Below are 21925 nucleotides of genomic sequence, written 5' to 3'. Positions count from 1 at the left end.
TTCAACTAAAAGAATCCCCCATTACTCTTATAATCCATTAAGAGATTTCAAATGGTTGCGCTTCATGTGCCTAAATCTCTGAGTTAAAGGCACGTCACACACGCACAAGCACATCCATCTGTGTATGGGGATTGATGACTTTGAGCTGGGGATTGATGACTTTGAGCTGGTAGAGAAAGTGTCATGCTGCCATGAACATGCCAAAAATGCGACTTTTTTGTGTACAAGTGTAGGTTGAGGTACCTTGTGAATAATTATCCAATGTAAAAGCCTATATTATGTGAGCATGCTCGACCACAAGTGTGAACTATGCCAACTATTTCTTCCTGATTATTTTCACAAAACCCTAAAAATGCAAACTATTTTTAAAATCATGCTGCTAGCTCTAAAACGTAGCATGGAAGCTCTATTATTATAAAATCACAAGAAGTTGTAGGAATTGTGAGCGTGCTTGTGTTCAATTAGCAACTTTTAAGGAGAAGCACTCTTCAAATACACAACACAGACATTTGTATAGATGTGAGAGAATAAGATCATGCTGTTGGGTTCTGAGATACCATGCTTATGGATAGGTTGAAAAGCATCTCCAACAATACACGTTCAGAATTTAATTCTTTATTTGAAGAGTTCCCACATGGCAACAACCAAATTGCTCAAAGAAGCTCACAAATCTGTAGAAGAAGGACAAAAGGCATACTTCAGGTCTCTACATATCACAGATAGCTTGCATTGTATAACTATATATTTCCATCCTGAGGAAAATAATATAGAATGATCGTCAGGAAAAAGTCGGAAAGAATTGCCACACCTGAATAGGCATCTCATGTATGATAATTCCACAGCCTTCCTCAATATTTCTCAGCAAAGCCACTTCTCCTCCCACAAGCATGCTGATCACAATGCCTCCTGAAGAAAGTCGAAGATAATGTGTCATTATTGGATCACATAAGCAAAATCTTCAGGATTGGTTACAAAATTTAGCATTGTGGGATGTAGGGCAAGTGCCTGATGCCCCTGCTGCTGTGTGACCCAAGCATGCTGCCAGTCGCCTCTGGTATGCTTCCTACAGTCAGTAGAACATCAGTATTGTATTAGATGATACTACTGAAACACCACAGTTAAAATCCCAAGGTTCAAAGAAAATGCCTGCGTTTTTAGTTCAGAAAAATGCAATTTTATAAATCGACTGTCATGATATTAAGTTAAGAACCAGCCCCATTCTGTACCTTCTTGGCAGGAAGATCATAGTTTATCAAAACACGAGCAAATAGAGGGGCCTCTCCATGAGCTTGAGAAGGCAGACAAGTGTCCGTAACCACAAGCAGATGAGAATGTGGTTCTTGCATCTCACTATCCACCTTTGTTTCCAAGTTTTCCACACACTGATTCCAATCGGTCACCTTCCTTTGATATTCTTCTAGAATTGTGGAGCGCTCAAGCTCCGAGAGATCACTATACTGAAACACGGAACCCCTCTGTGAGAATTGGAATGTAGCAAAATTAAGGTGATACATTTTTATTTGATTTTTCCCACCTCTGAAAACAGGGCAGAATGAGGATGGATAGCAAAGAAAATAATCACAATTTTTAATGACTGGTGCAAGAAAAGTTGAGAATGAACACACACACACACACACACAGTTAATTCATTTTTCTCCTAACAGTCACACAATGAGATGTCCAACAAATTGTATATGCTTGAACTCCATGATATAGTCCTTTCTCAAATGAGGGTCATTCCCTATTTTCTTTAGGTGACTGCAAAGAAAACATCTTTGACACAAGAAGTTTTTCCCAAACTGAAAACAAATAGTACAGTTTCAATCTCATGGTGGTGACTCACAAGGTTGAAACATAAACTCCATCACATATAGCAGGGACTAGCTACTATGACATCCCCACCATTGTCATCAGAACCCAGGCCATAGTACATAAACAAATGCACTCACACATACATCTAATCCACACACTCACCTTCATAAGTCTTTGTACAAAGTTTCTGTCAGCACTCTGGAAAGGGCGAACCAGCCACAACAAAGGTTAGAACTGAAGGAGAAGGCTGATCAAAAAGAGCAGTCCCCATTCCCTTCATTCAAGCTACAATCACTTGTGAAGACTATGTATTTCATTTTAGTCTCTCCCAAACGAGCCTTTCCAAGCAGAAGATGCTTAGAAAAGGTAGCTGATAGGGAAACACACCACTTAAGATAGAAAGAATCGATTGCCATATCAGCAGGCCACAACATGGATGAAAACTTCAAAAAGTGAAATTTGCATGTCTGCTAATATGCCCAAATTCATCCTCTGAAGACACAACCAATAGTGCAGTTTTAACCTAATGACACTCACCATAGCAAGCCACTATGACATCTGGCAACAACATTGGTGCCCAATGTTGACTTCATTCAGTTGACACATTAATGCACTATCCATTGATAGACCAAGAGCCCCGAAAAAACTGCAGATGTATCTAAGGCAGTGATACAGATGAGAAGTCCTAAAAGAGACAGACCAGACAGCTCACTGACATTTGCTGAGAAGAAGAGAAATGGCTGCACACAGCATCAAGAGCATCCCGAGAACTGCAGCAAATGATTAATGGCAGGCCTTGCTTCTTCCCCAGAAGTTTCATTAGATCTACAAGAGTTTCCTGCATGAACATGGACCGGTTCGTAAAGTTTTGTGGGGAAATAGAAAGAGACTAAAAGAGCTGAGAACATGCCACTCCAAGCTTCAGGTCTAGGAAGCAGACCATTGCAAAAGTATTGTCCTACAAGCAGCTCAGAAACAATTCTTCGAATTTAACTGTAACTCATAACAATGGAACCGGAAAGACCATCTTGAATTGTTGGCGATCCACAGCAACATAGTATTGTTTCAATGCTTCCATTTCCTGCAACCTGTTGGTCACCCAATAACATCATGCCTCAGTCAAAGCGGAAAAGACGCCTAAACTTTCAGCATTCATTGTCAGAAAAGAACCTATAAAACCAATATGTGAGTTGCCTTCTGTTTTTTCCAAAAATCTTCAGTTTCCACGCAGTGACATTTTTAAATTGAAGAGTCATACATAGGATGCCCAAAGGTGGCATCAAAAAGCAGTATCAAAGACAGGTCACATTGGTACACAAAAACTCATATCGACTAAAAATGACAAAGCTTATGTTGAGGAATGTTTATCAATGAGATGACAATTACGTAAGTTAGCACTGGATCAAAAGAGAATATGACTCAATCTTGAACGTAGTACAAAAAATTCGGCAAGATGTTGCACCTCAGACAAACGAATGGGAAATCGACACAAAAATGATGCCGTCAGCATAAGTACGCAGGAACTGAAATTTTGGGATCCTGAAACATTTTGCCGAGAACTGCAGCTTCACAAGTCTTTCAGCAGCAGAAATGGAGTATTTCCTCAACTGCCCACTACTCAAAAACAAGAGATCTCTAAAAAATAAGAGCGTTCTCTCTTATTTTTGAGAGTGACTCTTGTTGGGCGGTGTGTTGAGTTCGAGCCCGGGGATCGAGCCCTGCCTTGTGGCCTCACGTTAAAAAAATCTCTTTCACATTCTCTTCCAAGTTGCTGGGTTCACACCACCCACCAACCATCCTCCGAAATGTGGTGTGCAGGGCTCTTGTCCAATAGGAGGAACTGTCGTTCCCTACCACAAAAGATTTGTAGTGTACCACAAAAGATTTGTGTCCGGCCCATGAAAACCACACGCTCTATGACCATACATGATTGGCCCATTCCATCTCCTCCAACCGCTACAACAATCACACGTTGGTGACATAAATGAGCAGCGTGACTGCCGATGACTAATGTGAACCACCGCACCCGACGACAGCCCTCCAATTCTATTCCCTCTTCCATGGACGGGCAGGTGCTCTGAGGGTGGCTACAGTGTGAGGGTCTCTGTGCCCAAGTTCAATAGATGTGGCAAACATATGGGCATCCAAGTGGGCAATCACCCATTGCCAATAGAAATCAATGCATGCAGCTTGCTTCACTCTTTCTCACACTCCAAAATGGATATTTACCTCTTATGTAAAATATCTCATGATATATAAACAGAGAGAATTAGTCAACATTGTAATAGACAATGACTCGACTATATTATCATGAACTACTGACAAAAGACTGACGATTGACTTGGAGCGCACCTCTACGGAGTTTATTATTGCACTTATAAGAGACCAATTGACTTCAATTGAGTATTAAGGGCCTTGTGATCAAACCAGTAAGCATAGTGCATAAGATGAGCAAGGGTGTTGACTCTCATCGAAACTGATAAAAAGCTCAGAGGCCAATCCCGCGGCAAATGGAAGAAAGTAAATCACCTTACTTCTACCACTAGCACTAGTTGCTAATCACACACATTGTGGTCAGTGAGATCTTTAGATGGCGACGGTCGGTGGGGTACTATTATGGCAACGGTCGGCGGGATACTGTTATGGCGACGATCAACGGGATCTTCCGATGGCAACGGTCAGTGGGGTATTGTTATGGCGACACTCAACGGGATCTTTAGATGGCGACGATCGGCAGGGTACTGTTATGGCGACAGTCGACGAGATATTGTTATGGCAACAGTCGGCGGGATAGCGCTATAGCAACAACCGATGGAATACTATCTGAGAAGAGTAGGGAAAGGGAAAGAGGGGGAAAAGTGGGAAGGAGTGGGGAAGGTGGGGGAGAGGAAGGAATGGGTGGGGTGTACAGGTGAGGAGAGGGACGAATTGTGAGGTCAGCGTGCAAGATTGCGAAAAAATGCAAAAGGGACGTACTGACCCTAATCACCTAGGGCTGACGATGGATGCGCGTGTGTGTATCTGCAAGGCAGTGAGGGCTGTGGGTGCGTTGAGTGATATGCCTACTGTACTGACTCACCTAGACTTGGACTCAATGATCATGAGGAATGCAATGGACGGACGTCGTGCTGCCGCATAGCGTGTTAAAAGCCATGTAGAGCATGTGTCCAACTTGTGTCTTCCCTTGGATGCCAGAGGTACATTGGTGTTACGACGAGTCATCGCGGGATGGTTCTTTGTCATGGGAGAAGCGGGTTCTTGTGTGACGACCTTCGGCGCAAACATTTGCTCTCCTGATTCAAATGGCACCGTTGGAGATGGTATGATCGCAACTACCCTTGACGGTTTCACCTTCGGATTTGGAGGGAGGTTCTTGTGTAACACCCCGCATTTTAGTAGTCAATTCTTGGGTTGCTCCTCCATTGCCTTGGGCGATTTTCGTGATGAGTTGGATGATTCGTAGTAATAGAGCACATTTAGGATTCTGGGGCTGGTTTGCTACGGTCGGTTCATCGGTAGGTTCTTGTGGTTCTGCATCCCGGGTCGATACAGGGTTCTTCGGAACCTCCACGGTTTGTAGCTTAAACTTTGGCACCCAGATGACCTACTTGCCTTGCTCTTCTAAGAGCTTGGTGGGGACCCAGTGTTTGGAGGAATGCTATGGTTAAGGAAGTGGATTGGAGCCTCGAGTCCAAAGCGTAGGATGGTGGCATGTCCTTCTTGGCACGGATGCTTTCGAGAGAGACGTCTGGAGCGATTAGGTACTCCTGTGGTGCTTCGACTCCCTCTGGTCGTCGGTTCCGGTTGAAGTGGCATTGAGCACAGAGAATAGCCTCTTGTACTCTCTGTTCATGGCTTTCCTAAGTGGGGACGGCAATGGCAACGAAATGGGCAACAATACCGGGTTGCCACTGCGGTTGGCCTTTTGCAGGTCTTTGTTCTTGAGGTTGCGATCGAACCACTTTTTGTGTCGGGCCTTGTCCACCTAGAGGCAGTAGGCTGCATCGAACCTTGTCTCTTCTAACCTTTCAAGGTCAACTAACCGCTATGCCAATGCATTCTCCGTAATCCTTTCCTTGATGGTAAGACGGAGGCTAGGCACTACATACTCCACTGGCATCATCGCCTCCACCCCGAAGGGTAGCTTGAAGGGGGTATAGTGCGTGGCCTTCTTGTAGGATGTTCTGTAGGCCCATAAAGTTGCAATGAGCTTATGCTCCCAGTCGGTACGACTGGCCTCTACCATACAAGTTACGATCTTATAGCAAGTTTTATTGGAGCTCTCAGCCAAGCCATTCACCCTAGGAGAGTATGGCATTGACTTCCTATGTATGATCATGAATTCACTAGTCAGGATTGCTATCGTTTCATTGAGGAAATGAGTTCCTTGGTCGCTGATTAACTTGTTCATATAAGAATTTGGCGGTGGATCTTGCATCTACCTTCACAGAAGGTCGCATGATCACTTGTTCATATAAGAATTTGGCGGTGGATCTTGCATCTACCTTCACAGTGGCTCTCCCTTCTACCCATTCGGTGAAGTAATCTGTGGTGGCCAAGATGATGAGTGCGTACTTGGGATTCATAGGGTAGGGGTGTTGATGTACCGGCCTGGCATCGTCTAGCATGGGGATCGTGTGCTGCACTACTTTAGCAGGCACCCCTTTCATATCACTGTATTTCCAAGCCATGCAATCCTTGTATTCTCGTAGGAGAGTTATCAAAGTATTCTCCTTGTTGGGGGTGAGGTCATCGATGAATACAGGTTGGGGGTCCTGCCCTTCCAGAGCTAGGTTTACCTCCTTGATTGAGGCTAGTCCGTCATATCCTTGGGAGCACCCATCTTCCCGAGATCTCTTGGCCTATTGGTATAAGATCTTGCAATCCTCGATTGTGTAGGCCTTGTAGTGGGTTGGGACCTATCGTAGGTCTTCCTTCTCTTCAACCTCCTCCTCTATTTCTATAAGAGAAGTGGTCCTTTTGGCCTTAGCTGAGCTTTTGGATAAAGGGAGTTCCGGACCTGAAGGGGGCTCTTTCATTGCACTTATAGAGCCAACGAGGGAGGTGAAGAGAACTCATGGTGAGCGGTCGTGGCACCTACGTATGATAGCCAGTGGAGATCTGATTTAACCCTTACTGTTCCCTTGTTCACCTCATGGGGTCTGAGCATGTTAAACATTCTAAGGGAGACCACAGGGGTCCAGTCCCTTAAGCTCGGAGGTAGCGATCTGCAACCATATTCTCTCTAAAACATCAATGTTGGCTAAGATGTGCATCTAGTTCTGAGAGAATTCCAACTCTGAAAGAGGTGCATACCAAAATTCATCAGACTCTTTTCCATCCTCTTCCCTTTCATAGGGTTGGAATAGATTCGGAAATGTGGTCCAAACAATTGTGTCGGATTCTGGGGCAAAAAGTGTCTTGACAATGGGTGGACCTTGTAGGTGTGCAAGTCCACTCACATGATTTGTTCCTCGTGCCACAAATAGATGTTATTAGTGCGCCAATCATGTATGAGCCCGAACATTCGTAAGAAGGGTCTGCCAAGGATAGCCTCATATTCCAGATGCCAGGTGAAGCATGCCAGGTGAAGCCTACGAATGTGACAGGGTACGTGAATCTGAATACTTTAATGTTAATGCCAATAAGGACTCCCAAGGTTTTGCAATTCTGCCATCAGCCACTTCACTACCAGATGGGTTTGCTTGAGTGTAGGTTTTCCCCACTTCACCCAGCATTCCTTGGTATAGGCACTCACTCCCGCCCCCCCATCCAGGATGGCATCAGCCTTTTGGTGTTGATAGATTATGGGAATAGCAGCGTTCGTGTCATCACCCTTGAAGTATTGGCCTAGCTTATTGATGGGAACCTTGGGTAAGTTCTGCCCCTTCTCTAGCAACGATTGGTTGGCCTTAGGGCTAGTAGGGCCTAGGGGCAAGAATTGTCGGTTCATCCAATTGGATAGGTCTCGCCAAAGGATGGGATTCCCTCTAAGTAGGGAGGCGATTGGCATTTTTACCTCAGTCGATAGGAAGGTAGCCAACCCGGCACTATTGCAGGGTTCTTGTGAAGAATCTCCTCTAATGGATAACAGGTCCTTGAAACCATAAAGGTCTCCTTCTTCCTATAGGTTTTGCAATACTGGGTCCTCCTGGAACATTTTTTGCATCAGATCTGGAGCCTTTGATTGATTGAAGCTGAAACCTTCCACCTTTTTCGGCACCTTGAGTGCTTTTGCCCCTCGGTGGCCCGTCATGTGGGCTAGGATAGTGTCTGACCCTCTGCTCACCTTGAGTCTATGCTCAAACTTTTCCTAGCATTCTCTTACCAAGTCTGAGCCTCTATTACGTATTGCTTCCTAGGACCGGGTCAGGATAGGTTTCTTTATAGGAGGGTGGGGGCTAAGTAGAAAAATTCGAATTCGTGATTTGAAAAATTTGGGAAAATACTCGAATGATTCGAATGGAAGAAAAAATCGGTTAAAAAAGCAGTGACACATCACGTTTTTTAGATAAATCGCCATGTCATCCCCATATATTCGTACAAATATATTTTATTCGTACGAATAAACCTGTATTAGGATGAATATGTTACTGCGTTTCTGCATATAAGCTCAGTGTTTGCCAATGTCTCTTATCTCATGCATGGTTCCCCAACTGAGCATAAGAGATCAAACAAGGAAAAGAAGAAGAAAGGTCCTCAAGGTTGTGAAAGCGATCTAGAAGGTCCGAAATAAGATGGATTTTTTGTTAGGGAGCTTTAGGATCTCATTTTGAGTTCTTGAGATCTCTTGCAAGGTTTTTGGTTTTGGTCTTTATTCTTTTATTTGTGGGAATTCTACATTCTCTTTATTGAGTTCCTTCGATCTCTTGTGATAAAAATGTTTTAGATATTTTTTTGTCTGAAATTTGTTTGTGGGAGTTCTAGGATCTCCTTGTTGAGTCCCTTAGATCTCTTGTGAGATAAATTTATTTGTGGGAGTTTGAGGATCTCCTTGTTGAGTTCCTTAGATCTCTTGTGAGAAATGTGTTTGTTTTTGCGTCTATGAAATTTGCTTGTGGGAGTTTGAGGATCTCCTTGTTGAGTTTCTTAGATCTCATGTGGATAGATTTTTGTACGTGGGAGTTCTAGGATCTCCTTGGTGAGTTACTTAGATCTCTTATGATAAGATTTTTGTACGTGGGAGTTCTAGGATCTCCTTGTTGAGTTCCTTAGATCTCTTGTGAGAAATGGGCTTGTTTTTGTGTCTATGAAATTTGTTTGTGGGAGTTCTAGGATCTCCTTGTTGATTTCTTTAGATCTCTTGTGAGAATTTTTTGTATGTGGGAGTTCTAGGATCTCCTCATTGAGTTTCCTAGATCTCTTGCGAGAAATATGATTTTATTTTGTGTTTGTATTCTCACACTTTCTTTGAATGAATATTTAATATTCTTTCAATAGAATGTCAAAATGTGAAAGAATATAAAGAGTTTTAAAGTGTACGAATTGAAAGTTTTAAAAGATATTAGAAGAGTTGTCTCATTCTTACACTTTCTTTTGAATGAATATTTAATATTCCTTCAATAGAATGTGAATGAATGATTTTTAATTTGAGTGTATTCTTTAAAAAAAAATGAATCCATATCTCTTTTTATTACTCAATTCTTTCACTTTCTTTTGAATGAATATATAATATTCTTTCAATAGAATGTGAATGAATGATTTTCAATTTGAGTATATTCTTTCAATAGAAATGAATCAATGTCTTAATTTTAATTACTTATTCTTATAGTTTCTTTTAAATTAATGTTTCATATTCTTTTAATAGAGTGTGATTAAATGACAATTAATATATTGCATGCTTGAACGTGTTTTTTCAAGGATATATGTTGTTTTTTATAAAATGTGTATTGCAATATGTTTCTATTGTATACTCAAATTAGTTTTTTTGCATTTTGTTTTTGGCAACTTCAAAAGCATGGTATGCGGCAAGATTTGGTCATACATGATGGAGATAAGAAAAGTACATGCCTCAGTTTCTTTCTTGTAGTGTAAATATTATGGACACAAGCTCACAGGCAGTTCTACTCACATCAAGCAACATTTTCTCGGAATAGGCAGTGATGTTGGAGCTTGCACATGCACTCCATCTGATGTTCTTCCGTTATGCAAATCATATTTAGAGAAAGTGAAGAAAGTGATTAATCCGACCCTAATAAGACATTGTTCAAATCAACAAGATGTGAGCGCTGAGGTTGATGAGACGGTTGAAGGAGAAGCACCAATAAATGCAAGGAATGTATCCATACATGAAGGTGATGTAGATATGCTAGCAAGCGAGTCGCATGTGAGTTTTGATGCGACTAATGCCTATCAAGTAAAGAAGAGAAAAAAGGGAGAACAATCTTCTATGGAGGAACAACAAGTGCATGAAGAGCACTTAAGATGGACAAAAGCATTTGTTAAAAATGGTATACCATTCAATGTCATGAGAGATGAAACATTTCATAATGCCTTGAAATGATGTGCTAGACCAGGATTTATTTTGCCAGATTATAATAAAATGCATACAGATCATCTTGATAGAGTCAAACAAACTGTGGTAGATTGCTTGAAAAAAAAGATATTGGATTTTATTCCTACATATGGGTGCAGTTGTGGGGGTTAAAGGTCATTGTGCCTTTACCCCGGTTATGTACAATACTCAAACACATATATAAATGAATGAAAAAGAAGATTAGGGTGGTTCTGCACCCACCAAACTTGTGTGGCTCTCTGTCTCTCTCTCTCCTTCTTCCGTTCTTGCTTCCGTTGAGAGCACTCTCAACTGGTATCAGAGCCCGAGTGATCTAGCTGAGCGTGCGTGAATGCTTGGAAGCTCAGTAGCTCTGTGGGAGGAAGGAGAAGCTCTGTGAGAAGCTTTGTGGGTGACTTTACTTGCATTCGAGTGTGCAAAGACCTTGGAGGAACCTTTGGAAAAGTCACTTTGGCTTTACGAAGTAGTTTTGAGAGCCTGTTAAGTGGTTTCAAAGAAAAAGTCGTTTTTTGAGCTTTTCCCTGTTCCGTTCGATGACAGAGACTCCGCATTGACTTGTAGAGGCAACTATTGCTTGCTTTTGGTATCCACTTCACTTCAGGAGCTTGGAAACACCTTCATTCTTGAATTAGGGATCATTTCATTGGATTTATGACTCACTGTGTCAGTTCCTGCGTTTTTTGCTCGGGTGTTGGAACTCAAGTTTGGAGCAACCATTTGCAGATCTGTCAATTCCGGTGGACTCAAGAGTCCTAAAACTTCTATGTTGCTCACCATTCGCACTCCGGTGGAGTTTACAGATAGCTCTGTTTCCAAAAACGTTTTTCAGTCCGTGTGTTGGACCCAGTGATTGAGACCACGGTTTCCAAAACTGTTTGTCCCATTGCGTTCCGGACGCCCAAAAACCCCTACCTATCAGTTCTTGCATGATTTGGTGGAGGATTTTCAGAGTTATAGATCTCTGTGTATTCGATTTCGTCTCTCTGTTATGCATTTTTCATTCTAAGGTTTTGAAACCTTAGATTTATGCCACATGGCAGTGGATAAGTGTTGACTCCCATTTCTCACTCATCGGTTGGGATTTTGGAGTTCTGGCAGAAGAGAGATATTTGCATATTTTCTTGTTGAGTCCGATTATGCAATGGCACCCATGTTTTGAAGCATCTCAGGTTCTATTTTCAGTAGCGCTCATTACCGTGGGACTATGATTTCTTGAGCATACCTTATGCAGATCACTCTGGTTGCAGTTTGAGTAGTGTGCGCTCATTCGTGGTATGCATTGGGTTGCAATGGATGATTTATAGGCCACGGTCCTTGTTGGATGCGCTGATAGGCCCAAATTGCCTTGTGGGATGCTATTTTTTATGGACGCTTTGCACATGGATGCTATTTTAAGCTGAGGGACAGCTTTGACACATTGTTGGTGATGCACTGATAGTGCTATGCTCTCTTGGATGAGATATAATTGATCGATATGCCAGTGGACAGTGTTTATGCTTGAGTCATTTGGCACTTATTGGCATTTTCTTTTGGGCCAGATTTGCTCATATGGATGCATAGTATATGCACATGAGTCAGATGCATCTTTTGATGCTTTGAGCTTTGAATTTTGGTGATATTTCACTCTATTGTGGCATACACATTTCGGTGCACCTGGTATTTGGTGTGATTCTCTCTTGCAGGCACTAGCATTTGGGATTTTGTTTCATTTGCATCATGGCATCCTCTTCCACGTCTGAAAAGGAGTTTTTCAGCATGAAAAAGTTTGATGGGACAAACTTTTCTTTGTGGAAAAAACAAATAAGGGATGTGCTTATTCAAAAGAAGCAGATTAAACCCTTGGCAGGTATTGAAGCTAAGCCTGCGGATATGTCTGAGGATGATTGGAATGAGTTGGATGCATTAGCAAAGTCTACTATTAGACTTCATCTTGCAGAGTCAGTTTATTTCACAGTAGTAAATGAGCAGACTACGGAAGATTTGTGGAAGAAACTGTGTGCCACTTATGAGAAGGAAACTGCCTCTAATAAAGTTTACCTCATGAAGAGGTTGTTTGAGCTACAAATGAAGGAAGGGGTCTCTATTGCTTCTCACTTGAATGAATTCAATATTATTTTCAGCCAGCTTCAGGCTCAGAAAATGAATTTTGATGCAGAGACTAAGGCAATATTTCTTTTATGTTCATTGCCATCCTCATGGGATACCTTCCGTACAGCTCTCAGTAACTCAGCACCTGGCGGAGTACTGAAATTTGATGATGTTCTGGGTAGCTTGTTGGCCGAGGAGATTAGACGGAAGTCTATGGATGGCAACAAGCAGGATGCAGCCTTAAATGTGCAAAGGGGCAGATCATAGTTCAGGGGGAAGTCCCAAGAAAGAGTGAAGTCACGTAGCAAATCCAGGGCACGGAACATTGAGTGTTACCACTGTGGCAAGAAGGGCCATATGAAAAAGGATTGCTACAAGCTGAAAAGAGAGCAAAAGGATAAGAAAAAGAATGCAAATTGGGGTGCAAATAAAAAGGAAGAGAGTCCAAGGGAGGACAAAGGAAAAGTGAAGATCGAGGAGATCAATGCAGTCACACGTGATAGTGACAATGATGTTCTCTTCATGTCTAGTTTATCTGCAGAGTTGCTTACCACTTCAGATGATGCATATTCCCAGGATTGGATTTTGGATTCTGGTGCTTCATTCCATGTTACTCCCCATAGGGAATGGTTCTCCACTTATGACAGTGGAAAGACAGGTTGTGTGCATCTTGGAAATGACTATGCATGTGACATAGTGGGAGCAGGTGTGGGAGCAGGTGACATAAAGTTTTCTTTTGCAAATGGGTCTGCATTTGCTTTGAAACATGTGAGACATGTGCCTAAGCTGACCAAGAGTCTTATTTCAATGGGTCAGCTAGATGATGCTGGTTTTCACACCACTTTTGGCTTTCAAAGTTGGAAAATTCAAAAGGGCTCTATGCTTTTGGCTAGGGGTGCCAAGTGTGGGACTTTGTATCCCTTACATGTATCAGGGGTATTTGATCATGTTGTTGCAATAACCGAGCAGCCAAGCACTTCTTTGTGGCATTGCAGGTTGGGGCATATGAGCCAGAATGGAATGAAACTCTTATGCCGTTTGGATTATGTACCGCATTTGAGTTTCTCTGATTTTGAATTTTGTGAGCATTGTCTCTATGGGAAGCAGACTAAATCAGCCCATAAAAGAAGGGGAAAGAAAGAGTTTGAAATGCTTGATTTGGTGCATTCAGACGTATGTGGTCCCATGCCTACACGGTCATTAGGCGGGGCTGAATACTATGTGACATTCATTGATGATGCAACTAGGAAAGTGTGGGCTTATGCTATAGCTCGGAAGAGTGATGTGTTCCACGTATTTCAAAAATGGCTGGCCTTGGTTGAGAATCAGTCAGGTAGAACGCTTAAATGCCTATGGACTGACAATGGTGGAGAGTATCTCTCTCATGACTTTCAGCATTTCTATGATACACGTGGGATTAAGAGGGAGCTCACATCCCCTCGTACTCCAGAGCAAAATCCAGTTGCAGAAAAGATGAATCGTACCATTCAAGAAAGGTTGCAATGCATGCTTTCCAATGCAAGTCTTTCTGGTGGTTTTTGGGCTGAGGCAATGAAGACTGCAGTGCATGTGATCAATAGATCACCTCGTAAGAGTTTGGATGGTGGTATTCCTGAAGAGGCATGGAGTGGAAAGAAGCCCTCTTACTCTCATTTGCGTATATTTGGGTGTGAGGCATATGCACATGTGCCAAAAGAGCTTTGAAAGAAGCTAGATCCTAAGTCTAGGAAATGCATCTTTCTGGGTTATGGTGAAAATGGAGAGATGGGCTATCGTCTCTGGGATCCAGAAGCCAAGAAGATCATACGCAGCCATGATGTGGTCTTCAATGAGAAGAAGATGCATAAGGCACCCATGAGGGATGTGGAAATGAGGAGAATCACTTTCCAGGATGTGAATCCACCTGCATATGTTGATAGACAGCAAGCTGTCCATGCACCAAATGTGCAAGAAATGGTACCACCAAGTACTCCCACAGGTATACAATCAAGGGTAGATGATGGATCATCTATTGGTGGAAATGATGAGCCAAATGTGGCTGATATGCAGGTGGGACAGCAAGCTGAAATGCCCTTGAGAAGATCATCTAGAGTGTCTAGACCGCCTGATAGGTTTGTTCCAGGGGTAGACTATGTGATGCTTACTGATTGCGGGGAGCCTTCTTGCTATAGAGAGGCTATGATGCGTGAGGATCAACGCAAGTGGGAGTATGCTATGCAATCAGAGATGAGTTCACTTATGAAGAATAAGACTTGGCACTTGGTTTCTTTGCCACATGGAAAGAAAGCATTGCCATGTAAATGGGTCTACAAAATGAAGGTCACAGGTGATGATGTGCCTAGGTACAAGGCCCGTTTGGTTGCTAAAGGGTTCAAGCAAGAGAAGGGTGTGGACTTTGATGAGATATTCTCTCCGGTTGTGAAGATGACCACACTTAGATGCATGCTTGGACTAGTGGCAGTAGAGGATATGGAGCTTATGCAGATGGATGTCAAGACAGCTTTCTTGCATGGGGATTTGCATGAGGAAATTTACATGGTGCAGCCAGAAGGCTTTGAAGAAAAGGGCAAAGAGCATTTAGTTTGCAAGCTGAAGAAGAGTCTCTATGGTCTTAAGCAAGCACCTAGAGAATGGTATCAAAAGTTTGATGCTTTTATTCGGTCCCAGAGTTTTAGAAGGAGTGAAATTGATCACTGCCTCTACACTAAAAGGGCTAAGGATAATAGCCTGATAATCTTGGCACTATATGTGGATGATATGCTATTGGCTAGCAAGAATACTTATGAGCTAGATGCATTAAAGGCCAAGTTGCATGAGGCCTTTGATATGAAGGATTTGGGACTTGCAGGTCATATTCTTGGTATGCGCATCACGCGTGATCGGAGTAGGAAACTCCTTTGTCTTTCACAAAAAGAGTATGTTACAAAAGTATTGCAGCGTTTTAATATGGAGGGGGGGAAGGCAGTGAGTACTCCATTGCCTCCATATGTGAAACTGAGTCATACAGATAGTCCCAAATCAGATGAGGAAAGGGCCATGATGGCCAAGGTTCCTTATGCATCAGCAGTTGGGAGTCTTATGTATGCTATGATAGCTACTAGACCAGACATTGCATTTGCAGTGGGAGTTGTTAGCCGATATATGGCTAATCCAGGAAAGAGGCATTGGGAGGCAGTTAAGTGCATCATGAGGTACATGAAGGGTACCAAGGAGATGTGCATCTGCTTTGGTAAAGGAGACATGCGTGTACTTGGGTACACAGATTCAGACTGTGCAAGGCATGTGGATAGTAGGAGATCCACTTCTGGTTATGTGTTCACCTTTGCAGGTGGTGCAGTGTCGTGGATGTCTCGTGCACAAAAGTGCGTGGCTTTGTCTACCATAGAGGCTGAGTATGTTGCAGCCACAGAGGGTTGCAAGGAGGCTATATGGCTTGATCGGCTAGTGGGAGATTTGGGGATTCATACAGGTGTACCGACATTGCATAGTGATTCCATGAGTGCTATTCAACTAGCACGGAATCTGGTCTTTCATGCAAAGACCAAACACATTGAGGTCAGGTACCATTTCATCAGGGAGGTACTTGAGGACAAGCGCATAGAGCTTGTCAAGGTTCATACAGATGATAACCCTGTAGATATGCCGACGAAGAGTCTACCTAGTCAGCGGTTTGAGTATTGTCGTGTATTGATGGGCATTGGATAGTATGCTCACTGGTTGTTCTCCCTTAAAGGCACATTGTCCTTTAAGTGGGAGGTTGTGGGGGTTAAAGGTCATTGTGCCTTTACCCCGGTTATGTACAATACTCAAACACATATATAAATGAATGAAAAAGAAGATTAGGGTGGTTCTGCACCCACCAAACTTGTGTGGCTCTCCGTCTCTCTCTCTCCTTCTTCCGTTCTTGCTTCCATTGAGAGCACTCTCAGCAGTTGCTTTTTATGGATGGACTAGCAAGCAGGCCAGACCCTTGATAAATGTAATGTGCATTACTCCCAAGGGAACTATGTTTTTGGAGAGTATTAATACATCTCTAAAAGAAAAAACTTCAACATATATTGTAAAACTATACGAAAGAGCAATTCGTAAAGTTGGTGGCAGTGAGAATGTTACTACATTAGTAATAGATAATGCATCGAATTACAAGACCGCGGGTGAGATGGTCACGGCAAAGTATCCCACTTTAACATGGGTACCATGTGGCACTCATACTCTCAACTTATTGTTGAAGGATATTGGATAATTGCCATTTGTGCAACTAGTACTACAACATGCTAACACCGTAGTGAGTTTTATAAAGAGTCATCAATACTTGCATGTAGTATTTAAAGAGCACTCTATGAAGCAACTCAATCAATTTTGTCAAACTAGATTTGCCACTTCTTTTCTAGTTCTTGCTAGATTGTTGGAAGTGCATCAAGGGACTGTTGCTGATAGACGATGGGCGAATCAGCTTGAGAAAAAGACGCAGTATGCAATACCAGGCTCTAAATGTGTGCATCTTGTACAATCATCTCTATTTTGGAAAAATGTCAAAAGAATAAAAGAAGGTGTAGAGCCATTTGTAACAGTATTGAGGATGGTCGACGGTGATGCCTTTGTTATGGGTAAAGTGTATTGGAAGATATTGGAAGCAATACGACAAGTTAAAGAATTCGTGCGCTTTGCACCTAGGGAAAAGCAACAAGTGATATATTAGGCCGATAAGAGATGGAAGCAAATGCACACCCCTTTGCATGGAGCTGCATTTGTAATACATCCACAATATCAAATGCATGCTCAATCACAGGATCCTGAAGTCATAAGTAGCTTTCGAAAGGTTTGTAAAAACTTACTTCCAAGAGATCAAGGAAAACTGGCCTACTAGCAACGAGTGAGGTATACAAATCGTGAAGGCTCTTTTGGAGATCCTTGGAATCTTGATGCTATTAAGACGACTATTGCACCTACTTGGTGGAAGGAATATGGTGGAGAGACATAAGAGTTGCAACATGTTGTAACTCGTGTGCTCTCTATTGCTGCATCATCGGGTGAATGTGAGCGAAATTGGAGTGCATACGATTTTATTCATTAAGGGATGCAATCGCTTAAAGCCATCAAGAGCTACAGATTTGGTATTTTGCTTTGGAAATCTATGATTGTTGAAAGGATTCAATGTTAAGCTAGGGCAGCAAGCGAAGCCGCTATAATGAGAATTGTTGGACAACGATTGACTACAGAATTAGTTGCTGAGGGTGCATTCAGCAAAGAGTAAGACGAGCTTGAGCTACTCAGTGACAATAGTGAAGTCGAAGAGATAGACGATATTGTACCTATGTTGAATGCAATATAGAGTGATAGAAGAATATGATAGGTGATAGAAGTGGTGGATGAAGCTGTAATTATATCGAATATAATGTTGTATGCGAGGGGATGGATGGGAGAATATGTCAAGGATGGAAGAGCGCATATGCTCGTATCCATCTTATCTCCTTTTGTACTTGAAATCTAGAACCTTGTGGGCTACAAGCGATGTTGTGTTGTAGGCAACATCAGAAAGTTGGAAAGAATAATCGAATATGCATAATCAAAGTTTATATTTTCAAGTCTCAAGGGTTGATCCAACTATCATGTGCACTAATTCACGTTGATATATTTCAATATTTATGCATTAACTTTACAAGTTCACCTAATCCATTAAAATCACTTAAATCACTTTCACCACTTAGTTCACTTAGATCACTTAAATCACTTAGTCCACTTAAATCGCTTAGTCCACTTAAGTCACTTAAATCACTTAGTCCACTTAAATCACTTAGTCCACTTGAACCACTTAAATCACTAATATCACTTGAACCATCATTGCATAAGAAGTTGGAGAATGATAAAAATTGTATAATGAAACAAATACACTTAACCTAGATCATTATATTCAAAGAAGAGTATTACAAAGTGATATGTGAAGTTTACAAAGTACATAATTATGTAGTAGGATCCACATCTGCCATTCCCTGAGTGCTTGGTGGTCCTGCACCCTGCGAATCTATATTAGTGAGGTCCTCAAAATCAAAAGTGTCAGTATCCTCAGCTACATCCAAATCTCCAAAGGTATGTCTGTAGTGTGCAAGCTTAGACTTCAACATCTGTATGCATGCTTGCAAGTCCTCGATCTCTTTGGCTTGTGATGTAACATGATCTTGTAACTCCTCAGCAATAACACCTTGTTGACGTTTATGTGGGGGTTAAAGGTCACTGTGCCTTTACCTCGGTTATGTACAATACTCAAATACATATATAAATGAATGAAAAAAGAAGATTAGGGTGGTTCTGCACCCACCAAAACTTGTGTGGCTCTCTATCTCTCTCTCTTCTCTTCTTCTATTCTTGCTTTTGTTGAGAGCACGCTCAACTGGTATCAGAGCCCGGGTGATCTAGCTGAGTGTGCGTGAATGCATAGAAGCTCAGCAGCTATGTGGGAGGAAGGAAAAGCTCTGTGGGAAGCTTTGTCGGTGACTTTACTCGCATCCGAGTGTGCAGAGACCTTGAAGGAATCTTTGGAAAAGTCACTTTGGTTTGGCAAAGTGGTTTTGAGAGCCTGTTAAGTGTTTTCAAAGAAAAAGTCGTTTTTTGAGCTTTTCCCTGTTCCGTTTGATGATAGAGACTCCGTATTGACTTGTAAAGGCAACTATTGCTTGCTTTTGGTATCCACTTCACTTCAGGAGCTTGGAAACACCTTTATTCTTGAATCTAGGATCATTTCATTGGATTTCTGACTCACTGTGTCAGTTTTTGCGTTTTTTGCTCGGGTGTTGGAACTCAAGTTTGGAGCAACCATTTGCAGATCTGTCAGTTCTAGTGGACTCAAGAGGTCCTAAAACTTCTATGTTGCTCATCATTTGCACTCCAGTGGAGTTTACAAACAGCTCTGTTTCCAAAAACGTTTTTCAGTCCGTGTGTTGGACCCGGTGATTGAGACCACGGTTTCCAAAACCATCTGTCCCATTGCGTTCCGGACGCCCAAAACCCCCTAGTGTTAGTTCTTGCGCAATTCGGTGGAGGATTTTCAGAGTTATAGATCTCTGTGTATTCGATTTTGTCTCTCTATTATGCATTTTTCATTATAAGGTTTTGAAACCTTAGATTTATGCCACATGGCAGTGGATAAGTGTTGACTCCCATTTCTCACTCATCGGTTGGGATTTTGGAATTCTGGTAGAAGAGAGATATTTGCAAATTTTCTTGCTGATTCCGATTATGCAATGACGCCCATGTTTTGAGCCATCTCAAGTTCTATTTTCAGTAGCGGTCATTACCGTGGGACCATGATTTCTTGAGCATACCTTATGCAGATCACTCTGGTTGCAGTTTGAGCAGTGTGCGCTCATTTGTGGTGTGCATTGGGTTGTAGTGGATGATTTATAGGCCATTTGGATGCATTGCGGTCCTTATTGGATGCGCTGATAGGCCCAAATTGCCTTGTGGGATGCTATTTTTTATGGACGCTTTGCACATGGATGCTATTTTATGCTGAGGGATAGCTTTGACACATTGCAGGTGATGCACTGATACCGCTGTGCTCTCTTGGATGAGATATTATTGATGCATATGCCAGTGGACGGTGTTTATGCTTGAGTCATTTGGCACTTATTGGCATTTTCTTTTGGGCCAGATTTGCTCATATGGATGCATAGTATATGCACATGAGTCAGATGCATCTTTTGATGCTTTGAGCTTTGAGTTTTGGTGATATTTCCCTCTATTGTGGCATATACATTTGGGTGCACCTGATATTTGGTGTGATTCTCTCTTGCAAGCACTAGCATTTGGGATTTTGTTTCATTTGCATCATGGCATCCTCTTCCATGTCTGAAAAGGAGTTTTTTAGCATTAAAAAGTTTGATGGGACAAACTTTTCTTTGTGGAAAAAACAAATAAGGGATGTGCTTATTCAAAAGAAGCAGATTAAACCCTTGGTAGGGATTGAAGCTAAGCATGCAAATATGTCTGAGGATGATTGGAATGAGTTGGATGCATTAGCAAAGTCTACTATTAGACTTCATCTTGCAGAGTCAGTTTATTTCACAGTAGTAAATGAGCAGACTACGGAAGATTTCTGGAAGAAACTGTGTGCCACTTATGAGAAGGAAACTGCCTCTAATAAAGTTTACCTCATGAAGAGGTTGTTTGAGCTACAGATGAAGGAAGGGGTCTCCATTGCTTCTCACTTGAATGAGTTCAATATTATTTTCAGCCAGCTTTGGAGACTAAGACAATATTTCTCTTATGATTATTGCCATCGTCATGGGATACCTTCCGTACAGCTGTCAGTAACTCTGCACCTGGTGGAGTACTGAAATTTGATGATGTTGTGGGTAGCTTGTTGGCTGAGGAGATTAGATGGAAGTCTATGGATGGCAACAAGCAGGATGCAACCTTAAATGTGCAAAGGGGCAGGTCACAGTTCAAGGGGAAGTCCCAAGAAAGAGGGAAGTCTCATAGCAAATCTAGGGCATGAAACATTGAGTGTTACCACTGTGGCAAGAAGGGCCATATGAAAAAGGATTGCTACAAGCTGAAAAGAGAGCAAAAGGATAAGAAAAAGAATGCAAATTGGGGTGCAAATAAAAAGGAAGAGAGTCCAAGGGAGGACAAAGGAAAAGTGAAGATCGAGGAGATCAATGCAGTCACACATGATAGTGACAATGACGTTCTCCTCATGTCTAGTTTATCTGCAGAGTTGCTTACCACTTCAGATGATGCATATTCCCAAGATTGGATTTTGGATTCTGGTGCTTCATTCCATGTTACTCCCCATAGGGAATGGTTCTCCACTTATGATAGTGGAAAGACAGGTTGTGTGCATTTTGGAAATGACTATGCATGTGACATAGTGGGAGCAGGTGGTGACATAAAGTTTCCTTTTGCAAATGGGTCTGCATTTGTTTTGAAACATGTGAGACATGTGTCTAAGCTAACCAAGAGTTTTATTTCAGTGGGTCAGCTAGATGATGTTGGTTTTCACACCACTTTTGGCTTTCAGAGTTGGAAAATTCAGAAGGGCTCTATGCTTTTGGCCAGGGGTGCCAAGTGTGGGACTTTGTATCCCTTACATGTATCAGGGGTATTTGATCATGTTGTTGCAATAACCGAGCAGCCAAGCACTTCTTTGTGGCATTACAGGTTGGGGCACATGAGCCAAAATGGAATGAAACTCTTATGTCGTTTGGGTTATGTACCGCATTTGAGTTTCCTGATTTTGAATTTTGTGAACATTGTCTCTATGGGAAGCAATCAGCCCATAAAAGAAGGGGAAAGAAAGAGTTTGAAATGCTTGATTTGGTGCATTCAGACGTATGTGGTCACATGCCTAGACGGTCATTAGGCAGGGCTGAATACTATGTGACATTCATTAATGATGCAACTAGGAACGTGTGGGCTTATGCTATAGCTTGGAAGAGTGATGTGTTCCAGGTATTTTAGAAATGGCTAGCCTTGGTTGAGAATCAGTCAGGTAGAATGCTTAAATGCCTA

The 21925-nt window shown here is 42.1% G+C and overlaps 1 protein-coding gene across 4 annotated transcripts; it reads right to left on the bottom strand.

Annotated features, from left to right (window-relative positions):
* Nucleotides 1-341: 341 nt before the first annotated feature.
* Nucleotides 342-3595, bottom strand: LOC147900236 (initiation factor 4A-like protein). Of its 4 annotated transcripts, none has more exons than XM_087377148.1 (8): nucleotides 3275-3595; nucleotides 2753-2900; nucleotides 2513-2650; nucleotides 1975-2010; nucleotides 1227-1457; nucleotides 1006-1063; nucleotides 809-906; nucleotides 342-671 (listed from the first exon to the last, which is right to left on the bottom strand). In XM_087377148.1, exons 2-8 carry the CDS (start codon nucleotides 2753-2755, stop codon nucleotides 654-656), a joined length of 582 nt encoding a protein of 193 aa, XP_087233274.1. In that variant the 5' UTR covers nucleotides 2756-2900; nucleotides 3275-3595; the 3' UTR covers nucleotides 342-653. The 4 variants fall into 4 exon arrangements, with proteins under 4 accessions (XP_087233274.1, XP_087233275.1, XP_087233272.1 ...); XM_087377149.1 differs by having other exon boundaries at nucleotides 343-671; nucleotides 2807-2900; nucleotides 3275-3594; XM_087377146.1 differs by having other exon boundaries at nucleotides 352-671; nucleotides 2837-2900; nucleotides 3275-3590.
* Nucleotides 3596-21925: the final 18330 nt, after the last annotated feature.

Source organism: Dipteris shenzhenensis, chromosome 7 (genome assembly GCF_047967505.1).
Source record: "Dipteris shenzhenensis isolate YYH24624 ecotype China chromosome 7, Dip_SZ_1.0, whole genome shotgun sequence".
In the NCBI taxonomy this organism is placed as follows: Eukaryota; Viridiplantae; Streptophyta; class Polypodiopsida; order Gleicheniales; family Dipteridaceae; genus Dipteris; species Dipteris shenzhenensis.
The sequence above is the reverse complement of the archived record's forward strand: the minus strand, read 5'-3'. Positions and strand labels throughout refer to the sequence as shown.